This window comes from Oncorhynchus mykiss, chromosome 19 (assembly GCF_013265735.2).
Source record: "Oncorhynchus mykiss isolate Arlee chromosome 19, USDA_OmykA_1.1, whole genome shotgun sequence".
Taxonomy (NCBI): Eukaryota; Metazoa; Chordata; class Actinopteri; order Salmoniformes; family Salmonidae; genus Oncorhynchus; species Oncorhynchus mykiss.
In genome coordinates this window covers 471164-498179 of record NC_048583.1, presented here as the reverse complement: position 1 = coordinate 498179, position 27016 = coordinate 471164, and the positions used below count along the sequence as shown (strand labels likewise).

At 43.1% G+C, this 27016-nt stretch overlaps 1 protein-coding gene across 4 annotated transcripts in view; it reads left to right on the top strand.

The window, feature by feature from the left end:
* The first annotated feature begins 646 nt into the window (after window positions 1–646).
* LOC110533214 (zinc finger protein 638) overlaps window positions 647–27016 on the top strand; it is a 43058-nt gene continuing 16688 nt past the window's right edge. For 3 of the 4 annotated variants that reach the window (XM_036953855.1, XM_036953854.1, XM_036953853.1), the window contains exons 1-5: window positions 647–753; window positions 20226–21795; window positions 23663–23724; window positions 26122–26151; window positions 26358–26611. In XM_036953855.1, the coding sequence (XP_036809750.1) occupies window positions 662–753; window positions 20226–21795; window positions 23663–23724; window positions 26122–26151; window positions 26358–26611 (2008 nt within the window). In that variant the 5' untranslated portion in view covers window positions 647–661. Of the gene's footprint in view, window positions 754–15576; window positions 15723–20225; window positions 21796–23662; window positions 23725–26121; window positions 26152–26357; window positions 26612–27016 lie in introns of those variants that run through there. The other variant, XM_036953856.1, reaches the window with a different exon arrangement.

The following is a 27016-nucleotide window of genomic DNA, read 5'->3' as shown; positions in this document are numbered from 1 at the left end:
CAAACTGAGTGACATAGTGAGGAATGAGAGAGAGGGGGAGAAAGAGGGAGAGGGAGTGAATGAGTGCCAGTGAGAGAGGGACATTAACAAAGAGAGCGAGAGAGCTCAAGCAAGGAAGCGGGACGAACAGCGAACCATGGTCACTTCATCATGAACTGCTTTGGTTGCACATGGGTTTTTCTCAACGGAAATGTTGCAGACGGAAATCTCTGTTCTCCAACCATGAACTAACGTTGTTTGTTCTCATTTTACCTATTTTGTTCTAAATGTCCTCAGAGGCTGGACAATTCAACTACAACAAGATGAACATGTGTTCCCGAATATTCTAATTCTGTCTGAAGACTCTGAAGACTCAAGATTCTGGACTCAAGATTCTGAAGACTCAGGATTCTGAAGACTCAAGATTCTGAAGACTCAAGATTCTGAAGACTCAAGATTCTGAAGACTCAAGATTCTGAAGACGCTGTCCTGGATCAGCCTGTAGTCATTATAGACCCGTGTTAACTGGACCTGTCCTGGATCGGCCTGTAGTCAATGTAGACCAGTGTTAACTGGACCTGTCCTGGATCGGCCTGTAGTCATTATAGACAAGTATTAACTGCAGCTTTTCACTGGGATCTGGACCCATTGGTCTGTGAGTCCCAGCCAGTCCGGCCAGGAGATGCAGAAGAACAATAAGAAGAACCTGGTCCAGAACATGGGCCAGCAGCAGAGAGCTCTAGCTTGCACAGCCTTGACAAAACCAGGCAACAAGTGAGTCAGGTCAGGGTTCAGGGGTCAGAGGGTATAGTACAGGGGGTGAAGGGTAAGGGGACTCAGGGTCAAATGGGTGAAGTGCATTGTAAAGGGATCTGGGGGGGATGCTGTTTTGGTGCGCTCTGTAAATAACGCAGGCATCCGTTTGCTTTAGGTGTGTGTACACGTGTTTGTTGTGGGATGGCATTTGTGCTGAATACCAGCACAGCTTTTTAGATGGTCTTCTATCGTGTTTGTTTGTGGTCTAGAATGAAACACTACCAGTACTACTCTACCTTTATTGCTACCTTTACTACCAATCACAACTGGTACTTGATTAATTTCTGATCCTTGAAAGAATTAAGTTTGCACAGTCGCTAATTCAGCCACAAAATAATTGAGTACAGTGACTTGGCTGACAGCGCCGGGTCGGCATACTGTGACTCAGCTAGTAATTCTATACTCAATGACTGTGGTAGTGCAACGCTTTAACTCAACTACTAGAGTAATACTTTGTGGAATTCCTGCTGAATCTTCTATCAAAGTGATCAGGTCAAATTTAGCCCAAACCTTTTGCCATAAAGTGGTGTAAAGTGTTGACGGGGTGGTTTATTACCAACTTTTTAAGTCATTTTTTAATGTACTGCTTTTCTTTTATTTAAGTATTTTATTGTTTCTGTTTAGAAATGACAAATACTGTATACAGTGCCTTGCGAAAGTATTCGGCCCCCTTGGACTTTGCGACCTTTTGCCACATTTCAGGCTTCAAACATAAAGATATAAAACTGTATTTTTTTGTGAAGAATCAACAACAAGTGGGACACAATCATGAAGTGGAACGACATTTATTGGAATGAATAATTTTGCACGCCCAATTTTTCAGTTTTTGATTTGTTAAAAAAGTTTGAAATATCCAATAAATGTCGTTCCACTTCATGATTGTGTCCCACTTGTTGTTTATTCTTCACAAAAAAATACAGTTTTATATCTTTATGTTTGAAGCCTGAAATGTGGCAAAAGGTCGCAAAGTTCAAGGGGGCCGAATTCTTTCGCAAGGCACTGTATATATATTTATATATAACATTTAGCATGGCCATGGCTGTCGTAATTGTAATACAAACATTGGGCCGTTTGGAACAGTTGTAGGGTGGTATGTCGTGAACTAGATGTTTTTATTTACTGCAGACAGCTGCGAGCCGAGGAGCAGTCCCCATAGGCTCCAACTTGTCGTCACCCTTTTATTGTCAGTCCGACAGACAGTAAGTTCTTAATGTTGCCCCATCCAACGGCTTAAGTCAGTAAATGCTTAGTGCACAGTCAGAGGCGCATCACACAACAGTAAATGAGACCACTGACAGCCAACCCAGTCAGTCGGTGATGAAGGACAGGGGGGGGGGGGGTAAATAAGTAAACAGAAAAACAGTTTTAGTACCGTGACCACATTTAATAAAATATCCAGATGTGGGACAACAGGAGGATTTTGCAGGACATTCACAGTTTTGGCCACGTATGATATTTTCTTTTTTTTGACTATTCAGCTAACCGTCCTAAAGTCTCATAAGACATATGGTGGTGTGTTTGGTGTGACAGTAACGTTGTACTATGGTTGTGTTATGTAGAATGCTAACTGATCATTATGTGATCTTCCAAGACATTGATTCAGCTTTGATCTAACTTGACTAAATGAGCACCATTGTGAGAAGTGGCTGAGCGACACTCCGGTGTACTCAGGCAGCACTACAGCCCTGGTGTACTCAGGCAGCACTACAGCCCCGGTGTACTCAGGCAGCACTACAGCCCTGCACCGAATGAGCTAATTGAAGCAAAGCTACTCTTTTGCCTCGTGCAACATGTAGTGATGCAGAAACAAGAAACCACATGTGTTTTATGAAAATCTTTCAATATGCGGCCAAGGAAACAATTCTGGTTGGTCTCAGGGAATGTAAAACGGGATTGAGTGAAGTAGCAGTGAATATGAAAGCAACACAAATGTGAAATGACCTTATATCCTATCTTGCAGTCTGATACAGCTATTTGCTTACTTTTGTAGCTCTTCATCGGTAGCACACTTTTTGTAAGTAGCATAACTGTCCTCTCCAAGTTTAGCTGGAATTTAGCCCCAAATCGTTTGAGAATTAGTTGATGTTAGGTCTATGACATTGGCCCAACGTCTGGTCTTGCGCAGAATATCAGATCTCAACAATGACTGGAGAAGTGTTTTACGTCACCAGTACCACATCCATATCATATACAGTGCATTCGGAAAGTATTCAGACCCCTTGAATTTTCTATATTTTATTATGTTACTATGTTATTCTAAAATTGATTAAATTGCTCCCCATTAAACCTGACAGAGCTTGAGAGGGTCTGCCGAGAAAAATCGGAGAAACTCCCGAAATATAGGTGTGGCAAGCTTGTAGCGTCATACCCAAGGATGGGGAGTGTCGCTGCACAGCTATTTTCAAGTCTCTCCAGAGCAGTTTGATTGGGTTCATGTCCGGGCTGGGCCACTCAAGGACATTCAGAGACTTCTCTCAAAGCCACTCCTGCGTTGTCTTGGCTGTGTGCTTAGGGCCGTTGTCCTGTTGGAAGGTGAACCTTCTGTGCTTTGCTCCGTTCATCTTTCCCTTGATCCTGAGTAGTGTCCCATTTCCTGCCATTAAAAAACATCCCCACAGCATGATGCTGCCCACACTACGCTTCACCATAGGAAGGGTGCCAGGTTTCCTCCAGATGTGACGCTTGGCATTCAGGCCAAAGAGTTAAATCTTGGTTTCATCAGACCAGATAATCTTGTTTCTCATGGTCTGAGAGTCCTTTACCTGCCTTTTGGCAAACTCCAAGCGGGCTGTCATGTGCATTTTACTGAGGAGTGGCTTCCATCTGGCCACTCTATCATAAACACCTGATTGGTGGAGTGCTGCAGAGATGGTTGTCCTTCTGGAAGGTTTTCCCATCTCCACACAGGAACTCTGGAGCTCTGTCAGAGTGACCATCAGGTTCTTGGTCACTTCCCTGACCAAGGCCTTTATCCCCCTATTGCTCAGTTTGGAAGGGTGGCCAGCTCTAGGAAGTCTTGGTGATTCCAAACTTCTTCCATTTAAGAATACTGGAGGCCACTGTGTTCATGGGGACCTTCAATGCTGCAGAAATGTTTTGGTACCCTTCCCCAGATTGGTGCTTCGACACAAATCTGTCTCGGATGTCTACGGACAATTCTTTTGAACTCATGGCTTAGTTTCTGCTCTTACGTGGGACATTATAGAGACAGGTGTGAGCCTTTCCAAATCATGTCCAATCAAATGCATTTACCACAGATGGATTCCAATCAAGTTGTAGAAACATCTCAAGTATGATCAATGGATTCAGGATGCACTTGAGCTAATTTCGAGTCTAATAGCAAAGGGTCTGAATACTTATGTAAATAATGTTTTTCAGTTTTATGTATATATATATATATATATAGATATATAATGTCTAATACCTGTTTTCGCTTTTTCATTATGGGGTATTGTGTGTAGATTGATGAGGAAAGAGAATAATTTAACACATTTTAGAATCAGGCTGTAATGTAACAAAATTTGCAAAAGGGGAAGGGGTGTGAATATTTTCTGAATCTTTACATAAGCACAAAGTGACTGCAAGTGACTGACTGAAATTCTGGAGAAATCTATAAAAAAAAATCTAAATGAGTGACGTTTGAATTTGTTGATCAAATGCTGGACATGATTGCTTGGTTAGGGGACGTGGGACAAAATATGGGACTGTCCCGCACAACTAGGACAACATGTGGTCACTCTATAGTGTCAAGTCTAATTGAGGACGGACCATTTACTATTGTGTTCAAGTCAAAAGTGTTTTACTTTATTTTTTACTATTTTCTACATTGTAGAATAATAATGAAGACATCAAAACTATGAAATAACACATATGTATAGTAGTCACTAAATACCATGTAAACATTAGCAGCATTAGCGAGGTATTAGGGATTGATTCTGGTGTAATAGTCTCTAAGGACCGCGAGCACAATACTGTAACTCAATAAGACAAAGACTCATGACATCCAATGTATCATCCCATCATCATGGGGTTGAACACTAACGAAGGTTTAAGCTTAAGTAAATCAGCTGTTTAATGTTCTTGGTCCTGTGGGAGGTGGGAGTTGAGTATGCTTAGTTGGAAACGTATGATGCTTTGTCTTGTTCTGGTAGACTCTCTGAGGGGGATATGGGGGGTTAAAGGTTTTACGACTGGCAGCCGCGGGTTTGGTGATTGGCAGCCGCGTTAGCTGCCTGAGTCACTCACAGACACTTGTCAGAGAGCAGTCTCACCTGTCGCATTCCTTTTTTTAAAACCCCTGTCTGGTCTTATTGCTTTGGCCTTGGATTTGTTTGCTACATAAGTACAATAACATATTCAAGTTTGTAGAGGCCTGTAAGAACAAAGTAGAGTTGATAGGGATTGTCCATGGCTGTGATAGTGACTGTTCTGGCTTGACACGGGTTGGCACTTGACACGTGTTTGCTCTTGACACAACTTGGTGCATGACACAAGTTGGAGCTTGCTGAGCGCTACAATCCACTGTTTTCCCTGCTAACACCCCCTGGGTTTCCACTGTTTTCCCTGCTAACACCCCCTGGGTTTCCACTGTTTTCCCTGCTAACACTGTTTTCCCTAATTGCACTGTCTCACTTCCCTACTGTCTGTGGGTGACCCTTTAACCTTCACATTAACCTAGTTCTAGGGCTGTTTCCCTCCTCTCTGTGTGTGACCCTTTAACCCTCACATTAACCTAGTTCTAGGGCTGTTTCCTTCCTCTCTGTGTGTGACCCTTTAACCCTCACATTAACCTAGTTCTAGGACTGTTTCCCTCCTCTCTGTGTGTGACCCTTTAATTATCTAATTAACCTAGTTCTAGGACTGTTTCCCTCCTCTCTGTGTGTGACCCTTTAACCCTCACATTAACCTAGTTATAGGTCTGTTTCCTTCCTCTCTGTGTGTGACCCTTTAACCCTCACATTAACCTAGTTATAGGTCTGTTTCCCTCCTCTCTGTGTGTGACCCTTTAACCCTCACATTAACCTAGTTATAGGTCTGTTTCCCTCCTCTCTGTGGGTGACCCTTTAATTATCTCATTAACCTAGTTATAGGTCTGTTTCCCTCCTCTCTGTGTGTGACCCTTTAACCCTCACATTAACCTAGTTATAGGTCTGTTTCCCTCCTCTCTGTGGGTGACCCTTTAATTATCTCATTAACCTAGTTATAGGTCTGTTTCCTTCCTCTCTGTGTGTGACCCTTTAACCCTCACATTAACCTAGTTATAGGTCTGTTTCCCTCCTCTCTGTGTGTGACCCTTTAACCCTCACATTAACCTAGTTATAGGTCTGTTTCCCTCCTCTCTGTGGGTGACCCTTTAATTATCTCATTAACCTAGTTATAGGTCTGTTTCCCTCCTCTCTGTGTGTGACCCTTTAACCCTCACATTAACCTAGTTATAGGTCTGTTTCCCTCCTCTCTGTGGGTGACCCTTTAACCCTCACATTAACCTAGTTCTAGGTCTGTTTCCCTCCTCTCTGTGGGTGACCCTTTAATTATCTCATTAACCTAGTTCTAGGGCTGTTTCCTTCCTCTCTGTGTGTGACCCTTTAACCCTCACATTAACCTAGTTATAGGTCTGTTTCCTTCCTCTCTGTGTGTGGCCCTTTAATTATCTCATTAACCTAGTTATAGGTCTGTTTCCTTCCTCTCTGTGTGTGACCCTTTAACCCTCACATTAACCTAGTTATAGATCTGTTTCCTTCCTCTCTGTGTGTGACCCTTTAACCCTCACATTAACCTAGTTATAGATCTGTTTCCTTCCTCTCTGTGTGTGACCCTTTAACCCTCACATTAACCTAGTTATAGGTCTGTTTCCTTCCTCTCTGTGTGTGACCCTTTAACCCTCACATTAACCTAGTTATAGATCTGTTTCCTTCCTCTCTGTGTGTGACCCTTTAACCCTCACATTAACCTAGTTATAGGTCTGTTTCCCTCCTCTCTGTGGGTGACCCTTTAATTATCTCATTAACCTAGTTCTAGGACTGTTTCCCTCCTCTCTGTGTGTGACCCTTTAACCCTCACATTAACCTAGTTCTAGGGCTGTTTCCCTCCTCTCTGTGTGTGACCCTTTAACCCTCACATTAACCTAGTTATAGGACTGTTTCCCTCCTCTCTGTGTGTGGCCCTTTAACCCTCACATTAACCTAGTTCTAGGACTGTTTCCCTCCTCTCTGTGGGTGACCCTTTAATTATCTCATTAACCTAGTTATAGGTCTGTTTCCCTCCTCTCTGTGTGTGACCCTTTAACCCTCACATTAACCTAGTTATAGGTCTGTTTCCTTCCTCTCTGTGTGTGACCCTTTAATTATCTCATTAACCTAGTTCTAGGACTGTTTCCCTCCTCTCTGTGTGTGACCCTTTAATTATCTCATTAACCTAGTTCTAGGACTGTTTCCCTCCTCTCTGTGGGTGACCCTTTAACCCTCACATTAACCTAGTTCTAGGACTGTTTCCCTCCTCTCTGTGGGTGACCCTTTAATTATCTCATTAACCTAGTTCTAGGTCTGTTTCCCTCCTCTCTGTGGGTGACCCTTTAACCCTCACATTAACCTAGTTATAGGACTGTTTCCTTCCTCTCTGTGTGTGACCCTTTAACCCTCACATTAACCTAGTTCTAGGACTGTTTCCTTCCTCTCTGTGTGTGACCCTTTAACCCTCACATTAACCTAGTTATAGATCTGTTTCCTTCCTCTCTGTGTGTGACCCTTTAACCCTCACATTAACCTAGTTATAGATCTGTTTCCTTCCTCTCTGTGGGTGACCCTTTAACCCTCACATTAACCTAGTTCTAGGTCTGTTTCCCTCCTCTCTGTGGGTGACCCTTTAATTATCTCATTAACCTAGTTATAGATCTGTTTCCCTCCTCTCTGTGGGTGACCCTTTAATTATCTCATTAACCTAGTTCTAGGACTGTTTCCTTCCTCTCTGTGGGTGACCCTTTAACCCTCACATTAACCTAGTTCTAGGTCTGTTTCCCTCCTCTCTGTGTGTGACCCTTTAACCCTCTCATTAACCTAGTTCTAGGTCTGTTTCCCTCCTCTCTGTGGGTGACCCTTTAACCCTCACATTAACCTAGTTCTAGGGCTGTTTCCCTCCTCTCTGTGTGTGGCCCTTTAACCCTCACATTAACCTAGTTCTAGGTCTGTTTCCTTCCTCTCTGTGGGTGACCCTTTAATTATCTCATTAACCTAGTTATAGGGCTGTTTCCCTCCTCTCTGTGTGTGACCCTTTAACCCTCACATTAACCTAGTTCTAGGTCTGTTTCCCTCCTCTCTGTGTGTGACCCTTTAACCCTCACATTAACCTAGTTATAGGTCTGTTTCCCTCCTCTCTGTGGGTGACCCTTTAACCCTCTCATTAACCTAGTTATAGGTCTGTTTCCCTCCTCTCTGTGTGTGACCCTTTAACCCTCACATTAACCTAGTTCTAGGTCTGTTTCCCTCCTCTCTGTGTGTGACCCTTTAATTATCTCATTAACCTAGTTCTAGGTCTGTTTCCCTCCTCTCTGTGGGTGACCCTTTAATTCTCTCATTAACCTAGTTCTAGGGCTGTTTCCCTCCTCTCTGTGTGTGACCCTTTAACCCTCACATTAACCTAGTTCTAGGGCTGTTTCCTTCCTCTCTGTGTGTGACCCTTTAACCCTCACATTAACCTAGTTATAGGTCTGTTTCCCTCCTCTCTGTGTGTGACCCTTTAATTATCTCATTAACCTAGTTCTAGGACTGTTTCCCTCCTCTCTGTGTGTGACCCTTTAACCCTCACATTAACCTAGTTCTAGGTCTGTTTCCCTCCTCTCTGTGTGTGACCCTTTAACCCTCACATTAACCTAGTTCTAGGGCTGTTTCCCTCCTCTCTGTGTGTGACCCTTTAACCCTCACATTAACCTAGTTCTAGGGCTGTTTCCCTCCTCTCTGTGTGTGACCCTTTAACCCTCACATTAACCTAGTTCTAGGACTGTTTCCCTCCTCTCTGTGGGTGACCCTTTTACCCTCACATTAACCTAGTTCTAGGTCTGTTTCCCTCCTCTCTGTGTGTGACTCTTTAACCCTCACATTAACCTAGTTCTAGGGCTGTTTCCCTCCTCTCTGTGTGTGACCCTTTAACCCTCACATTAACCTAGTTATAGGTCTGTTTCCCTCCTCTCTGTGTGTGACCCTTTAACCCTCACATTAACCTAGTTATAGGTCTGTTTCCCTCCTCTCTGTGGGTGACCCTTTAATTATCTCATTAACCTAGTTCTAGGACTGTTTCCCTCCTCTCTGTGTGTGACCCTTTAACCCTCACATGAACCTAGTTCTAGGGCTGTTTCCCTCCTCTCTGTGTGTGACCCTTTAACCCTCACATTAACCTAGTTATAGGACTGTTTCCTTCCTCTCTGTGGGTGACCCTTTAACCCTCACATTAACCTAGTTCTAGGTCTGTTTCCCTCCTCTCTGTGGGTGACCCTTTAACCCTCACATTAACCTAGTTCTAGGTCTGTTTCCCTCCTCTCTGTGGGTGACCCTTTAATTATCTCATTAACCTAGTTCTAGGTCTGTTTCCCTCCTCTCTGTGGGTGACCCTTTAACCCTCACATTAACCTAGTTCTAGGACTTGTAACAAACAGTCTTTAAAACCTGCTTGATTAGAGGTTCAAACAGGGTCTTAAATAAGACAAATGATCAGATCATGGTGTCTGGGTGTGATCTTCTCCTAATTTGGCCAATTGTCTATTTCACCGCAGTCAGAATGATCTCTCAGAATGATCTCTCAGAATGATCTCTCAGAAAGATTGTGAAAACACCACAGTAAGTATGTGCATAACCTATACCTCATCAAACTGTGTGGCATTCCACTGACACATCGTGCCACGGGTTGCCGAGGATCTAAAATAAACACTCTAAAAAGGTTGGCCATGTCAGAACTACGCAAGAGAAAACAGTAAAATACATTTATACACATGCAATGTGACAGTCACAGGTGGCCACTGTGGGTCATGGGGGCCATATAAATGTACTTTAACTGTCCACGGCGCTAGAACCCGGCCTGCAGCTTTTCACAACGTTGGGCTTGTGAACTAAAGGTGTAAATCAAAGTGTTTAATACAGTGGCAACACTGTCTTTCAGGCTCGTGGTTTGACTGCTTTGTGAGTCAGGGAATCAATTAATAAATGCCCGACAAACACTCGTGCCCCACAAAACATCACAAGGCATTGCCCTTGTTAAAAGGTCAAGACTGGTGACTTTTCTGCCAGGACAAAAGTCACCAGATTAAGAGTGAAATATCCAGATAAACCTTAATTATGGGTGGCCACAGCTGGAATTGAATCCACGACCCATGGCGTTGCAAGTGCCATGCTCTACCGACTGAGCCACAACACCAAACATCTCTTCATTGTTATTACACGTGTGCTGTTGTGCTGCATCCATTGCCTTTGTGCGTAGTTTTACCTAACTGAGACTATTTCAGCCTTCAGTCACTTGAGGAGATTCATATCACACCTCACGATAACTGATCTCATCTGTTGGAAGCAGTTTGAAGGGTCAGTTTATGCCAAGGGGGATCTGAGTGGGGCACTCTAAGTCTGAGTAAGGGTTCTGGGGTCTGCCAAGTAACAGAGGCCGAGAGGACGTCCCTCCTCCCCTATTCCTCTCATTATTCACACAGCAAGACACACTGGACTCATGCTCTGTAGGACAGGGATGGGCAATTCCAGTCCTCGCGGGACGGAGTGGTGTTACACTTTTTCCCCATCCCTAGCAAACACAGCTGATTAAACTAATTGCATTCTAAACTGAAGATCATGATTAGTTGATTATTGAAGTCAGGTGTGTTAGCTGGGGCTGGGGCAAAAGTGTGACACCAATCAGGCCCTGAAGACTGGAGTTGGCCATCCCTGCTCTAGGACATCGCTTTGAATGTGTCACGCTCAGAGGAAACACAAATATCTGTGTGACTGAAATTAGATGTAACTGAATCTGAATACATCATAAGATGCTTGTCAATGAAACACAGTCTGCATGGCCTTTACGATGCCTACATCCGATGGGACGGCACGTAGGACGGTGTAACTAAATCACATTGTAGATACAGCAGAGAATAAAGTGTCAAAATATGTGATGGTCTATAACAGTGGTTCTTGACTCCTCGAGTCAAGGTTCTTGAGTCCTCGAATACCCCCAATAGTAGATGTTTTTCTTGTTGTCCCGGACAAGCACACCTGATTCAACTTGTCAACTAATCATCAGGCCCTCAAGGAGTTGAATCAGGTATGTTTGTCCACAGCGACAACTAAAATGGGTGCTGTTGGGGTTACTCGAGGACCGGAGTTGGGAACCACTGGTCTATAATGTTGTCCCTTAGTAACGGCTTAGCCTATTTTGAGGTGCTTATTAAACACAAGTTACCTATATCCCATTGCCTGTAGGAACATAAAGTCATCAGGTTCTTCTGGGTTTATTTTTATTTGGTGGTGCGCCCCTCTGCACAGAAATGTCACGCCGTGTACCTGACTAGCACAAATTAGCGATGTGCTAGATGGACATGATGGCCACCGTTCATTACCAATGCTCTAGTAGATTGGTTAAAGGGGGAAGGCGATATCATAAATCATTGTATTTGTAAATCACTTGGAACTGGCCGCTGCCCAACAGGCACTACGTAACCTAGTTATTAGCATTGCATACCATCCATTTATAAAGCCTTAGCTCAGGCACATTTAGCTTAAGGGACACATTGTTTGGGCGTAACAGAATGTTTTTACACAACTGGGAAACTTTGTGTTTCTGTAGGTAGGTTCTGACTGTAGCAGTCTCAGCAGTGACCTCCTTCACCCTTGGGAGCGAGAGGAGTCTTAGGCTGCATCACGAATAGCACCCTATTCCTTAAATAGTGTACTACTTTTGTCCAGAACCCTGTGGTCATCCCTGTGGGCCCTGGTCAAAAGTAATGCACTGTGTGCAAAAGGCTGCCATTTGCGACGTTGCCTTAGAGTGATCGCCACTAGCCTATGTCCACCACTCTTGCGTCTAAAAATAAGAGGAGTCCTAAAAAAGATTTATGTCCTAAGCACTCGTGATGGACACTTGAGAGAGATGGTGTCAGAGAGAGAGGAAGAGTGTGAGCTAAATTAACTGCTAGTGAACGAGAGAGGGAGAGAGGAGAGAGAAAATATGTTTTTTCGGTCTCCTCCTTACTACTGGATTTCTGCAGCCAAATTCATTACTTAAACCCCATGATCCATTTTAATTGCTACAGTGAGACATTCTCTCATTGAATCTCCATTCTGCATTTCTATTGCCCAGTGATTTGCATGGAGCTGTTGATGGCTCAGCCACTCTGGGATGTTTGAGGTCGGGGAACGGAACGGCTGGCGACGCTGTTAATTTACACCCCCGACTACTGCGTTCTGCTCAAAGTCATGAAGACTACACCTGTCATGCATTACTGCCACACTGCAGAGAGGGGTCGGGGTGGGGGACCAACAGGGCAGTTCAGGGGTGTTTCATCCGAACAGTTCAGGGGTGATTCATCCAATCCAATCCCCTTGGGTGTAATAGATATGTTAGCGGTCCTCTAGGCAACAGTGTGGGCAGATTCAGTTAATCTACTGAGGAATATTCATGATGTGCAAACAAAGCTACATTTCCCTATTGATTGTGTTGTTACTTGGTTTAACTACAGTATGTTCTGTTGTAGGAGTTGATAGGAGTTGACCTTAACCGCTGGTTCCAGGGTCAGATATGTTCTATCCTAATGAGGATTTAGGCTGAGGACATCTGATCCTAGGTCTGTGTTTAGGGGCCAGTTCAATCTCAAGGTTAGGGGCCAGTTCAAACTCAAGGGTAGGGGCCAGTTCAACCTCAAGGTAGATTGCTGAGATACCTCTCTAGCACAAAGGTTTTCAAACCTCTCCTCTGGGACCCCAGTAGTTTCACAATTTAGTTGTACCCCTGAACTCGTTCACCTGATTCACCTATCAAAGGGCTTGATAATTATATAGTTGACAAGTTGAATCATGTGTGTTAGCTTTGGAATACATCAAATACATGGAGCGGCTGGGGGTCCGGAGGAGAGATTTTCTCTAGCATGGAAGTCTGACTTCTGAATTCAGTCGGACTAAATCCTCTCCAGTCCAACACCTGCTCTTAATTAGTCCCACACTGTAGTACTGTATTACACATTAATGATATCACAAGCCAGACTGGAATTCAATCCATTATGCAGCACTGTTAACACCCAGGCTGTCTTCCGCTGGCTTTGACTGCTGATGATGCAAACCCCATGGGGGGAAGTAAGAAACACCCCATACCACTGTTTGTCCCACCTGGGGCATCTGTATCATCCCGTCGGCACCAAATCACTTCAGTGTCTCCTCTCATCGTTCCGAGGTTGATTTTAAACACCATGCACGTGCTTTCACAACCCGACTCCCCCCTCAACCCGACACCTTTGTCCCAGCACCTAGGGTAGGCTTACGACAACAACGACAACCACACACCATGCATCAGCAGTAGTAGTTGGGGCTCTGTAATCTGAGGACGCGTGCGGCTGATATAAGAGAGTGCTGGGTCTACGGAACAAGATGGGCAGTGAGAGTGTACTTGTTAGAGATATTCTGGTAGCAAGAGCACATGACCATCTTATTAAGTTGAGACTGGCGAAATAGAGATATGTTATTTTCTCAGTGTGGTCAGTCATGAGGTTTGATTAACAATTTGATATGATTATTATATAAATGCACCACGCCACAGAAATAGCCTGGACATAAAAAAAAGGTCCCTATTTTATTTGAAATCGTAGTCACACGGTTTATGGAATGCCTGGAGGATTTACAGACATGTTCTGTCCCCCCCCCCCCCCCCCCCCCCAACAATAACCATATTATTACCTGTGACAGTAACATGTCACATGCATCACCATCATCATCTTCTACTTTTCCCTTAGAATGGGAAAGTAACTGAACACACCATCCACTGTCATGGACAGACAGTAGTCACTGGCTTGTCTTCACATGCTCATGCAACACGCCTAGCAACAGCATACATCTTGTCATCTGTGATATGGTTGGTATTTGTTTTGTACACATACAAGATGGCATACGTACATCTCCATGAGCTAATGCTGCCTGCCCATGATCCGCCTATCTCCCTGCCTACGTTTGCTAGCCGTCCCGTCCATTCCTTACCCTATCCTGTCAACATTGTAAGCACTTGTTTATCCATTCAGACAGGTGTTTGAATAATGTGCATCTCTGTCCAATAAAAAATGATTGTCATGAGGCTGAGGGGTGAGGCGCGGGGCTAAGGGGTAAATTTACGACAGCCAAATGTATCTTCACCTCATTGATCATGAAACATGAGTGACTCCAAAGAAATCTGCGAACAGGTGTGGTGGCGAGGGGTAGGGGCCCTGGGGCGGTGGCGAGGGATAGGGGGGAGATAAGAGAGAAAGAAAGGGAGGAGTGGAGTAAGAGAGAGAGAGAGAGAGAGAGATGGAACACAGCAAGGGAGTCAGGCAGGTTGGGTGATGGGAATTTGCATGATGAAGAAAAAATATATATAATCTGACTCACATTAAGTTCAGAGGTGAGGTGGATTCCAATGGCAGGGGTTGTGTGTTTTTCATCCCCACGACATGTCTCCAAATCTAGCATCGGCCGCCGTGGGGTACGGGGGACAATGCCCACAGGTGCACTTTGGTGACGCAAACAGCAACCAGTTATGACAGGAAATATGATTGAGAGGCAAGTCATTCGGACCCCCACCACCACCAAACCCACTGAGAGAGATAGCGCATACAGTACATAATGTTGTCAGATAGTTCATCCCCATATCGATTACCAGGCCGGCATGGATGGATCATGTGTTACTGTGTCTGTTTTTAAATGTTTCTGGTATCGAATACATCGCTTGGATCAGATGTCTGTGGCATGTTTAAATACACCGGCACGCTGTCTCTCATTCCTTCTCTCTCTCGTCCCCCCTTCTCTCCATCATTCCCTCTGTCTCTCAAACGTACAGCTTCTGTCTCTCATAAACACATGCACACACACACACAAAACGCCCATTCTGTCGGACCTAGGCCTATATCTCACAAACACACTATTTCTCTTTCTCACACGTACACAGCCTCTGTCTATCAGTGTGTGGATGACAGCAGTTTAATATGACCCAGGAGGAATGAAGGCAGCTGCCGTTACAAGCCTGATAATTTGTCAAGTGACGAGCTAATGAGAGGGTCATGGGAGCTTTGGCCACAGACACACCGGAATGTTGGGAACAGCCATTCACAGGACACAGTCAATTCCATACAACTTTATTTAGTCTCATCAGTAGTGACTTTAAAAATATATTTAGACATGTTTGCATTGTTAAGAGAAAGAGAGTGTTGAGGTTGATGCAGTCTCAAATCCTAATTTAGCCTCATCCCAAATGTATGTACTGTTTTGAAAAATTTTTAAGTGTACAGTACATGACACTAACATAACAGTAGGTATCTAATAGCAAAAGTTTCCCATAACAAATGTCTGATATCTCAATATTGACCAAATATGCAATCTGTCATAATTTCACAAAACAATTGCAAATAGGAGCACTAAATAACTTATGCTGGTAGAGTGGTAGAAACGTTGTTTGTAGTTTACATAAATTATAGCGATGAATAAACTATAATTTACACATTTTGACAGAAAAGAAGATACTGTATGTGTGCCGTTCGAATTTTCTAAACAGAAAAGTCGCAATAAGATTCGATTTAATCATTGGTTCTGCTCTCAATTAGTCAGCCTGTTTTCATTGTAGGGCTTTTTGCGCAAGCGGTTATATCCTTCTTCACAGGGAAGAGAAGAGCCGATTTCAGCAGGTCCCACGAAGACAAAGAAAGAACCACACCCGGTATTGTATGACAGGTAGCTATGTCTAAACAGATTATTTTCAAAAATAGCATCTTCACGGATATTAATCACCGTTCGTTCGGGGATAAAATACCATTCATGCTTCCTCCTTCTGCTACTGGCATCGCAGCAAAAAACAAAATGGCTTTACAATGCAGCTAGCTAGCTAACCTAACGATAGGCCTGGAAAGCTGCATTTATTCGGACACTGCAGCTAGTCAATGTGGGACGTGTTTATCCGCAAACATGTTATAAAACGACAGGAATGTATTTGAACGAGTGCACAGCTGGTTGGTACTATCCGATAAAATGGGCATTACAGGAGCTTGCTGATTAGGTTAGCTAGCTAACTAACTTAGCATTGTAACTAACTGTCCTCATTTCAACTGGTTAGCATCAGAGCGAATCAATGCGTTTGTAATTAAGCGGCATTTGACATCTTGTGCAGTATGTATATAATGTATATGCTAACTTTACAGTACAGTTAGAGAAAGTCGTGTTGATATTAGCGATCTAACTCATGTAAATGAATAACCGTCCACCTACAGCTATGTTGCTAGTAGCCCAATAATGGACTAGAAGCTAATAGTGCAAGGGCCTTACCGTTACATGTTCTATTTAGAGGCGAATTGGCTGTCAGACAAATAATCAATCTAAATGTGAATCGATTTTAAATTGCGGTATGGTTCTAGAAATATAAAGCTTTCTACTTTCATATCACATCAAAACAATTTCACAAATGGAAAATATAAAGTTACTGTTTTAAAGATCGCCTTTGGGCAAAAATAACGTAATTCAAACGGTATAACTGATCAATGCACCATCATACCAGGTCATTTAATGCTTAAAAATAAAATAGGATTAATACGATATTTGACCAAAGTGCCATTTCTCCAAAAACAAATCTTTTGAAATGACGTCAACACATGTAGTTACTGGCCAACGAACAAGCTACGTTGGTTTCGGCGCGCATGACCAGAATGACGCATAACTAACCACCAAAGGCACACCCCGTTTCTCTTTTGAAAATGGAGAAAGGGGCGGAGTTGGACCGGGTTCACGCAGTTGCAGTTGATAGTATCTTTATGTGACAACAGGTTTGTGGCGTCCGTCTTCTGTTAATACTCAGGTGTTCGGAGATGCAGATAGCTAATTAGCACAGAGTTGACTCTGGCGGTTTCTGTAAACAAACACTGTAATATGGCAGACTCTGATGATAGTCTATCTTGTAATTGAGAAGTCCATCATCATCCTGCACAGATTTAGTTCACCGGTCAAGCAAGCTTGTGTGGATATTAGGGATAGGTTAGTTAGAAGCTAATCTGGGTTGGCATCATACATCAGTCTCAAAGAGCAGAATATATACATAAGAAAGGACAAGTGTATATAGGATTCTGTTCAAATTACAATGAGTGCAGTAACTAGGAACATACTCCATTGATAGAGGCTAATGACCATTAAGGACTATTGATGACAGCAATGGAGGATGGTGGGTTGAGCTATAGGAGGACGGGTTCATAGTAATGGCGGGAATGGAATAAATGCAACAATATCAAGCACAAACAAATGGAAACCACGTTTGACTGTTCCATTTAATTCCAGCCATTACAATGAGTGTCCTCCTATAGCTCCTCCCACCAGCCTCTACTGGATGATCATATGTCTGGCTATACTAGCCCAGTATCTTCCATATCAAGAGAAATAATAAAAAAAAAACAGAAGGTTAAATTACTACACAGCTTTATAGGGTTAAGGCCTCAGCATGCTTCAGTTCGACTGGCGCCTATGCGAACCGAACGAGTGTTCTCACATACTCCCTTAAAATACCTCCTCTTTAAAAATTTGAAAAGGGCAGCAATAGCACTTTGAAACTCCGGAGCCAGTATACACTTCCTCTAAATAGTAAGAATTAATCTAAGATAATTCAAGAAATCGGTCATTAAATGTCATGTTTTTGCAGAGGAGATCTTAGTTGCCCAATTTTTACATCTAACTAAGATGTGGTGCAGTATTTCTTAATGAAAAAATGTGTGTGAAAATGAGCAGTCTCTCATTGAATGACAACAAAGACTTTATTGAAAAATCCCTGCTGTTGACCAGGCACAGATGAAAGGGGCGTAGACTCTGGCTACTACTGACTTCGGCTTGCCTCGAAAGAAAAATGTCTGTGCCCGAACAACCGAAGAAAACTTTACTGAAGTTCAAAACTAACCAAACGTCACAATGTCATCGTAATACATGCACAAACCCTTCTGAACAGTTTCGGCTGAGAAGCATGCGGACGCCATTATAATTGAATTGGTCTGTCATCTGAAAACGTTGTTATAAAATACTGCTGTTTGGGCTTCTATTGAATTTATGTATAATCAGTTTTCCCTTAATATTGTTGTTTCAGGTCAACATCATAGCAAATTATACATATATTTGAATACAAGCAAGAATCAAGATTACATAAAACATTACATAAGCAACAGAAAACAAAAGTGACAGGGCTGGTTGGTATACCGTATTTTACATTATAAACTGAGTGGTTCCAGCCCTGAATGTTGATTGGTTGACCGCTGTGGTATATCACACTGTATACAACGAGTATGGCAAAACATTTATTTTTACTGCTCTAATTATTTTGGTAACCAGTTTATAATTGCAATAAGGCACGTCTGGGGTTTGTGGTATATGGCCAATATACCATGGCTAAGGCCTGTATCCAGTCACTCCGCATTATGTCGTGATTAAGGACAGTCGTTAGCTGTGGTATATTGGCCATATACCACACCTCCTCTTCCCTTATTGCTCAACTATACCGGTATTTGGTGTACGGACCGGTTTGGGTTTTTACTTTACCTTCTATAACGGTATTTGAATGTTTGGTTTGTTAAATCTGATATGCCATGTGTAATGTCCATTTTTATAGTTTACTCTACTACTTGAGTCATCTCTTTCCACTCTCTTTCTGTGCTGCTTTCCACACATACCTAGCCCCGTTAGATAATAAATGTTCTGATTCAGAGAAAATTTAACTAGCTATACAGCCTGATAATACCAGTGATGGTGTAGACCTAAATCAGAATGTTTGTGCAACATTATCTTCTAAATCAGGGGGATACGTGAAGCCTGAGTATGTTCGCTACATGCAGTAGCTAAGAGAACATTACATGGAGCCAAAGATTATAGGGTCCCCTAAGAAACACTTATCAACACTTTGGTTGCTACCCTGTCTCTATGGCATTTTTGTTCATTTTCATGTCAACCAGCACTGTATTCAAAGTGTCTGCTATTATATTCTAACTATGGAATTAGAATAATACATTTCCATGATTCCAACAGTTCACCGAAGTGAACATTTGGTTTAGGTCCACTCAGTCCCTTAAGGGGGGGGCAAGGTAAATGCCAAGAAATACACAGCCATTCTGAGTGAGTGATCACCGTCAACCTATGGTGAAGAATTTCTATCCTGATGGGAGTGGTCTCTTCCAAGATGACTATGTCCCCATGTACATGGCACGAGTGGTCACTAAATGGTTTGTTGAATGAACATGATTTAAACCATATGCTATGGCCCTCTGTCACCAGATCTTAACCCAGTTCTACACCACCATCAACAAATCACCAAATTATGGAATTTATTGTGTTAGAATGGTGTTGCATCCCTCCAGTAGAGTTCCAGACACTTGTAAAATCTGCCAAGGCGCATTGAAGCTGTTCTGATGGCTCGTGGTGGTCCAACGCCCTATTAAGACACTTTATGTTGGCGTTTACTTTACTTTGACAGTTACCTGTACATTACATAATTACTTTTTTTTTTTTACATTAACAAAAATAAACATTATTTCTTATTACCCATGATATTTCTCAGGGTATCTGCAAGATTAGGGGAAAGATATCATGAAGGGGTCCCATATTTCCCTCACCTTTGTTCTGAAATATGGAATTTGTTTTCTCCAGTGGCAGCCTTTCAAATATCTCACAATACCACTGATTTTTATAGTAGGTTGCTGGTCTTTTATCCAACTCAGATTGAGTTGTGCTAGTGTAAGTAAGTAATGGTCTGTTTTCTGTGACACCTGATGCAAGTAGCAATGGGTCCATTCTTCTAGGACATCTTAACATGCCCATTAGCTCAGTTTAGTTTTTCTCCCAGAAAATTGTTAATGTGGTGGGTAGGTCCAAAACAAGTGCCATTGGGTACGTTTCATTGTTGTACTTATTTTTGTACTTTAACATGTTATTCTTTTTTTGGCCTTTGTATCAAATTGATGGTAAGTCTAATGGTGTTGAATAGTTAACATTTCTTTGCTTTTCCACCCTGTAAAAGAGCATGACTGCAAGATGTTTAAGAGAAGATGATGGAATTTTCCCTCCCCTCAATTTAAAAGGAAACAAAAACGGTGAAATCATAGACATTTCTCACTACATAGGGACCCCCTCCTGTAAGAATACCAATAAGAAGAAATAATTCAAGCAAATCAAAATTGAGGCCCAGCATCTGTAATCCTGTTTCTGCTTTCCACCTCTCAGCTTCGCGTTGCTCACAGAAAGTCCATCCCAGCTCTACCCTCTATCAGCTTGGGCAGATAGGGCAGCCAGTGCCTTCGGTACCATAGGCCGGGGAACCCCGTTCCTCTTCGGACCGTCCGCGGCTATCCGCCTGGCCCAGATCGAAGCCCAGCTAGCCCTGCACCAACTGAGCATCATCGCCGCTGCCAGTAACCACGGCAACCAGCAACGGGCCCTGCTCAACCTTCTCCAGCAAGCAGCTGCCAACAACATCGCTCAGCCGCTTGCCCCCGTCATGTACCAGCCTCAGCAACAGGGGGCACCCTTCAACAGGCCCAGGAACATGCCATACCATCAACAACAACCGGGTCACTCTACGGGCAGCAACAACATGGCCCAGATGAACAGCTACCAGGCGGGTCAGTTCCCGCCGCAAACACGGCTACCCGAGGAGCTGGAGTCAGCGATCTCTGTCCGTGTTCAGGGTGGGAGGGACGAGGACCACCGACTACTCAACCAGAATACCCAGATCTCCCGGCAGCACTGTGTAGATCCCCGCCTGCTCGGGGACGGTCGGGGTGGGAGTTCAGAGACTGCCTATTCTAACAGCAACAACCTTGTTTCGCTCTCCTGCGATGACCAGCAGAATCAGATGCAAGATGTGGACTGGTCCAACTACCAGACTCCCAGTAAACTCTTTGGTCTCAATCAGCAGCAGCACCTCCAGCAATCCTCCCACTCTCATGCTAACCCCAATAGCGGGCATTCAGGAGGGGGCATGCAAAGCTGGAATGCTCCTGTTCCTCCACCGGCTCGTCCACAGGGTGGAAACATGCAGGGTCTGTACGTACCCGAGAGCGCAGGCAGTATCCTGGCCGGCTTCGGTTTGTCAAACGATGACCTGGAGGTTCTCAGCCACTACCCTGATGACCAACTAACTCCAGACACTCTGCCCTTCATCCTACGTGACATACAGATACACAAAACAAACAGAAACACAGGCCCTCCTGCGTTCTCTCAAACTCTCCCTGCTATTCCTAACCTGCCGCCACCGCTGCGTCTTTCTCCCCCACAGCGGCATCCTGCACATTCATGTACGACCAACATCCCAACTTTTCTGAGTGTGACGCAAACGGCGGGCAAAGTTATCGACTACGGCCATGCGAGTAGGGCGGCGGAAGAGGGTAGGGACTCTTACAAACGCGAGAGAGCGACTAAACCAGAGTCCACCGGTTCGTCTTTGAAACGTAAAGCTGAATCCCCAAGGCGGCACGACGACTCTTCCGACTCAAAGAAAGACAAAGACTACAGGAGGCGTGCTCCAATCCCCGACACTCACAAGCACAAAAGAACGCCCGTCAGAGAGCCGCCATCGAGATCTCGGTCAGAGCGCGAAGGGTCCAGATCAAGGCCACAGTTCGAAGCCAGGAGTGAGTCGTCAAAATCAACCAGACCCTCCGGTGCCAAACGCAGCTCTAGCGCAACCATGAGGCTCCCAACACCCACCATGATAGGTGATTTCTCGGCGGACCCTCCGAAGGTGTACCCCCACACCTGCTCCCTGTGCGACATGCAATGTGAACGGGCTAAGGTGAGTACCGTACCTGTACCGCACACGTTGTTCGCCAAGCAGAGATTTTGTTTTTGTTAAACGGATACTTCAGGATTTTGGAGTCTGATGAACTCGTGGATACCATTTGTTGTCTCTGCGTCCAGTTAGGACATTGCTAATTAGCGTCAGCGCAATAACTGGAAGTCTTTGGCAACTGCTAGCATGCTAGTAGATATCATAGACTTCCAGTTGTTGTGCTGATGCTAGTTGGCTTTGGCTTGCAAATCTACTTCTAACTTCCATCATTCTGGATACAGAGAAATGGTATCAATGAGTCCCTCTGGTTCTGGGGAAGTAGATAAAGGGCTTCATTGCCAAAATCACAAAGTATCCCTTTAAGCTTTTATAAAGGCCCAATGCAGTTAAAGGAAAAATCCACTCAAACAATATTTTGGAATTTGTTTCCATTAGTCCACTGTTGATACAGTACCACAGCGTTTTGAATGTCAGCGTCAAGTTTTCAAGATATTGGACTTTCAAGAAGCAAAGTGTCACTTGCCACATTGTCATGATGATGCAAAACCTTTTGGGACTATCAACAATGGACTAATGAAGAAAGGAGAAAAAAAAAAAAGAGTTGTGGGTTGGATTTTTCCTTTATACACCATAAACACTTTTGCATAAAACACAGTGAAATACATCACATATTTGATTCTACTTACAAAAGTAAACATATTTTAAGCAATGGTTTAACAGTTCAGATTCACATAAACAGTTTGTACGTTTGGTGAGCTTACGCCGATTGAAGCACCAGGTTTTCTGTACAATCTTTCATTTTATTTGGACATATAAATACCTTAATTGGCATTCCAGCAGTGATCTGTTGTTGTGCTAGCACCAGCTGAGCGAGCCTCTGTCTTTAGCGAGAGTGAAGTGAATTCAGAACAACAATGTATGCATCTTTAAAAATAGTTTTCACACACAAACTTTATATGTCCGAAATCAGAATCAAATATGCTTCCCAAAAATAACATGGTCGCTGTGGGAGAATGTATATTTTGATTGGCAATTTTCTGCATTTGTCAGTGCATCAGGTAGCCTGATTCCAGATGTGCCCATGTAAACAGCACTATTAAGGAAATCGTTCTTCTTGCAAAGCATGGAAACGTTTTTATCAAACTACTTTATTGATCTGACTATCCACAATAATCGCATTATTGTGTGCATCTAACCGTACACGGTGTCTTCTCCTTTCAAACCGTTCTTTTGTAAATCCATATATGGTTGGTGTTACTGTTGAGTTGTTCAACAATTAAAACAACTAAACACTAAAGGATAAAAAAAACACAAAAAAAACATTTGCTCCTGAAAAAGTAGCCTGACCCTTACTCTGCTAATGACGAAGATGAAGAAGAAGAAGATTACAGAAGACATGGATATAACTGCAAAAGCTGAATCGTATTTGTGTTGAAGAGGACTAACTTTACCCAGTATTCACTCTTCTGCAGTGTACAAAAAACATTATCAATGCTGTTTTAATACAAGAAACACCATTATTGCAATTTACATTTTTTTTACAGGTTGTTGCCAAATTGTCTCTAACTTCAAATGTTGATGCTTTCTTTAGTACTTTTCCATTTAATTTGATGCCTCAAACTTGAACAAGTAGTTTCAATACATTTATTTTGATAACTTGTTGAGGAATGCATTCAAGATATGGAAGACCTATGCATATCAACAATACCCCTAAATATACATAATACATTTCCACCACTCTCCTTAATGCATACACAAGCATAGGCACTATGGTGGTGTAAATGTGATCCTACCAATCACATCTCTCTGCTGGACTGTTAGATATCTAACCATTATTTATTTTTATTTTCTTCTTTTTTTTTCCTCACAGGACTGGATCGATCACGTAAACACAGTCAACCACACAGCTAGCTGCAGAGATCTGCGCAACAAGTGGGTGTTTACATATTTTTTGATAACACTATGCTGGCAGTTAAAATCCTTATGTCTATTGAAGCACCCATCAGTCTTAAGTAAAACAAATTAATAAATCCCATCAAAATCCATGATATCAGATATCATTTTTTTCTTGTTGTATGGGCTGTCTCAATCCATCACATCCGCCTATGTCAGCCTTCCGCGTCCGTGATAGTTGGCCGAGCTACAGAGGTGTTTATCAGACCATGAGACATCCCGAAAAATCAGTCTTCTCCCGAAGATGTCTGTAGGGTCCGAGCGGTTTGAGAAGTGTCGTGACTCGTCTGACGTCGGTAACGCTGATGTGCCAACTAGAGGTCGACCGATTATGATTTTTCAACGCCGATACCGATAATTGGAGGACCAAAATAAGCCGATGCCGATTAAGAGGCCAATTTTATTTGTAATAATGACACTTACAACAATACTGAATGAACACATATTTTAACTTAATATAACATCAATAAAATCAATTTAGCCTCAAATAAAATGAAACATGTTCAATTTGGTTTAAATAATGCAAAAACAAAGTGTTGGAGAAGAAAGTCAAAGTGCAATATGTGCCATGTAAGAAAGCTAACGTTTCAGTTCCGTGCTCAGAACATGAGAACATATGAAAGCTGGTGGTTCCTTTTAACATGAGTCTTCAATATTCCCAGGTAAGAAGTTTTAGGTTGTAGTTATTATAGGACAATTTCTCTATACGATTTGTATTTCATATACCTTTGACTATTGGATGTTCTTATAGGCACTTTAGTATTGCCAGTGTAACAGTATAGCTTCTGTCTCTCTCCTCGCCCCTACCTGGGCTCAAACCAGGAACACATCGACAACAGCCACCCTCGAAGCAGCGTTACCCATCGCTCCACAAAAGCTGCGGCCCTTGCCGAGCAAGGGGAACAACCACGCCAAGTCTCAGAGCGAGTGACGTTTGAAACGCTATTAGCGCGCACCCCACTAACTAGCTAGCCATTTCACATCGGTTACACCAGCCTAATCTCGGGAGTTTATAGGCTTGAAGTCATAAACGGCTCAATGCTTGAAGCACAGCGACGAGCTGCTGGCAAAACGCACGAAAGTGCTGTTTGAATGAATTCTTACGAGCCTGCTGGGGCCTACCATCGCTCAGTCAGACTGCTCTATCAAATTATAGACTTAATTATAATCTAATAACACACAGAAATACGAGCCTTAGGTCATTAATCTGGTCAAAACTATCATCTCGAAAACAAGTAGTTTATTCTTTCATTGAAATGTGGAACCGTTCCGTATTTTATCTAACGGTTGGCATCCATAAGTCTAAATATTCCTGTTACATTGCACAACCTTCAATGTTACGTCATAATAAGGTAAAATTATGGCAAATTAGGCGGCCCGAACTGTTGCATTTACACTGTCTCTGCGTGCAATGAACGCAAGAGAAGTGACACAATTTCACCTGGTTAATATCGCCTGCTAACCTGGATTTATTTTAGCTAAATATGCAGGTTTAAAAATACATACTTCTGTGTATTGATTTTAAGAAAGGCATTGATGTTTGTGGTTAGGTACACATTGGAGCAAGGACAGTCCTTTTTCGCGAATACGCACCGCATCGATTATCTGCAACGCAGGACACGCTAGATAAACTAGTAATATCATCAACCATGTGTAGTTAACTAGTGATTATGATTGATTGTTTTTTATAAAAATAAGTTTAATGCTAGCTAGCAACTTACCTTGGCTTACTGCATTCGCGTAACAGGTGGGCTCCTCGTGAGGCAGGTGGTTAGAGCGTTGGACTAGTTAACTGTAAGGTTGCAAGATTATATTAGCCCAAATCTGTGTCCAAAAATACCAATTTCCGATTGTTATGAAAACTTGAAATCGGCCCTAATTAATCGGTCGACCTCTAGTGCCAACTACTGTCTGTAGCGTCCGAACCATTTGAGCTACATACTATGACCCCACTATGGAAAGGGGTGACTCACAAACACGATGAGCTTTCTTATATCCTAGATATAGGACAGACTCTTCAAAACCTTAGTCTTTATGATACATTTTTTTACTGCCTTTTTTGTTGCCATTTATGAATGTGTTATTCAATGCATTTCTATGGGCTATAGGAGGCCAAATTCAATATTTCCTAAAATATATATCTATATATTTGTTTTAGCTTTTTGGGATTCTTAAATGTGTACTAGAAATTTGAAATCAAATAGCTAAATGATCCATGGTATGACCATCTTAAAACAATTCCATATGTTAGCTTTGTACCCCTCCCCTGCAACGTCTTAGACTTTTAGAGTTCACTAACCCATCAATACGCAACAATAACCCATGGATGATGTACTCATGTCTCTTCTTCCCCCCCCCCCCCCCCCCCCCCCAAAGGTATCCAGACTGGAATCCAAATGTCCCAAGGTGAGAGATGTTCCTAAAATGTAGGATTACCTATTTTTCACCCTGATTATCCAATCGTACCTTTTTTTTTTAGATTACAACTGTGCAACTGACAAACCACCTATCATTTTCCTCTGGTGGTGTTGTATGTCACTGGGTCTTTGAATCACATATAATGTCATATTGTTCTTCTGACTCCTCTCTCTCCCCTCTTTGGCCCAAACCAGGAGGGACCCGTCTCAAGGTCAGGATGCCTGTGCCACCTGGCAGTCCCTAGAACGCTCTCCCTCCCGCTCAGTCTCCCGTTCCTTGTCCTGGTCCCCCTCCCCCACCCCCCCTCTGGACCGAAGCAGAAGGATCTCTCCGCCCACCTCCCATGGACACGCCCACCACACCTCTGGTCGGCACAGCCCCTCCCAGTCCCATCGGGGTTCTGCCTCCAGCGCTCACAGGCCGGAGAAGAGAACAAGCGAATCCTCAGGTAAGCCACTTTGTCTAGATGCTAATCTGGGCTAGTGGTTGACACGGTTTCCCAGACCCAGATGAAGTGTATTCCTGGAGTAATAGTCTGTTGGCACTGTAATATATCTGCCCTGTGCTACATCGTCATAACCCAGACGTCATTTGTTACCCCTATCTACTGTAATATATCAAATCAAACTTTATTTGTCACGTGCGCAGACCTTACCGTAAAATGCTTACTTACAAGCCCTTCTTATTCTTATGTGTCAGATAAAAAATTCAAAAAACTTTACGGAAAAAGCACACCATGCAATAATCTGAGTACGGCGCTCAGACACAAAAACAAGCCATACAGGTAACCGCCATGCTTTGGGGTCAACAGAAGTCAGAAATAGCATGATAAATATTCACTTACCTTTGATCT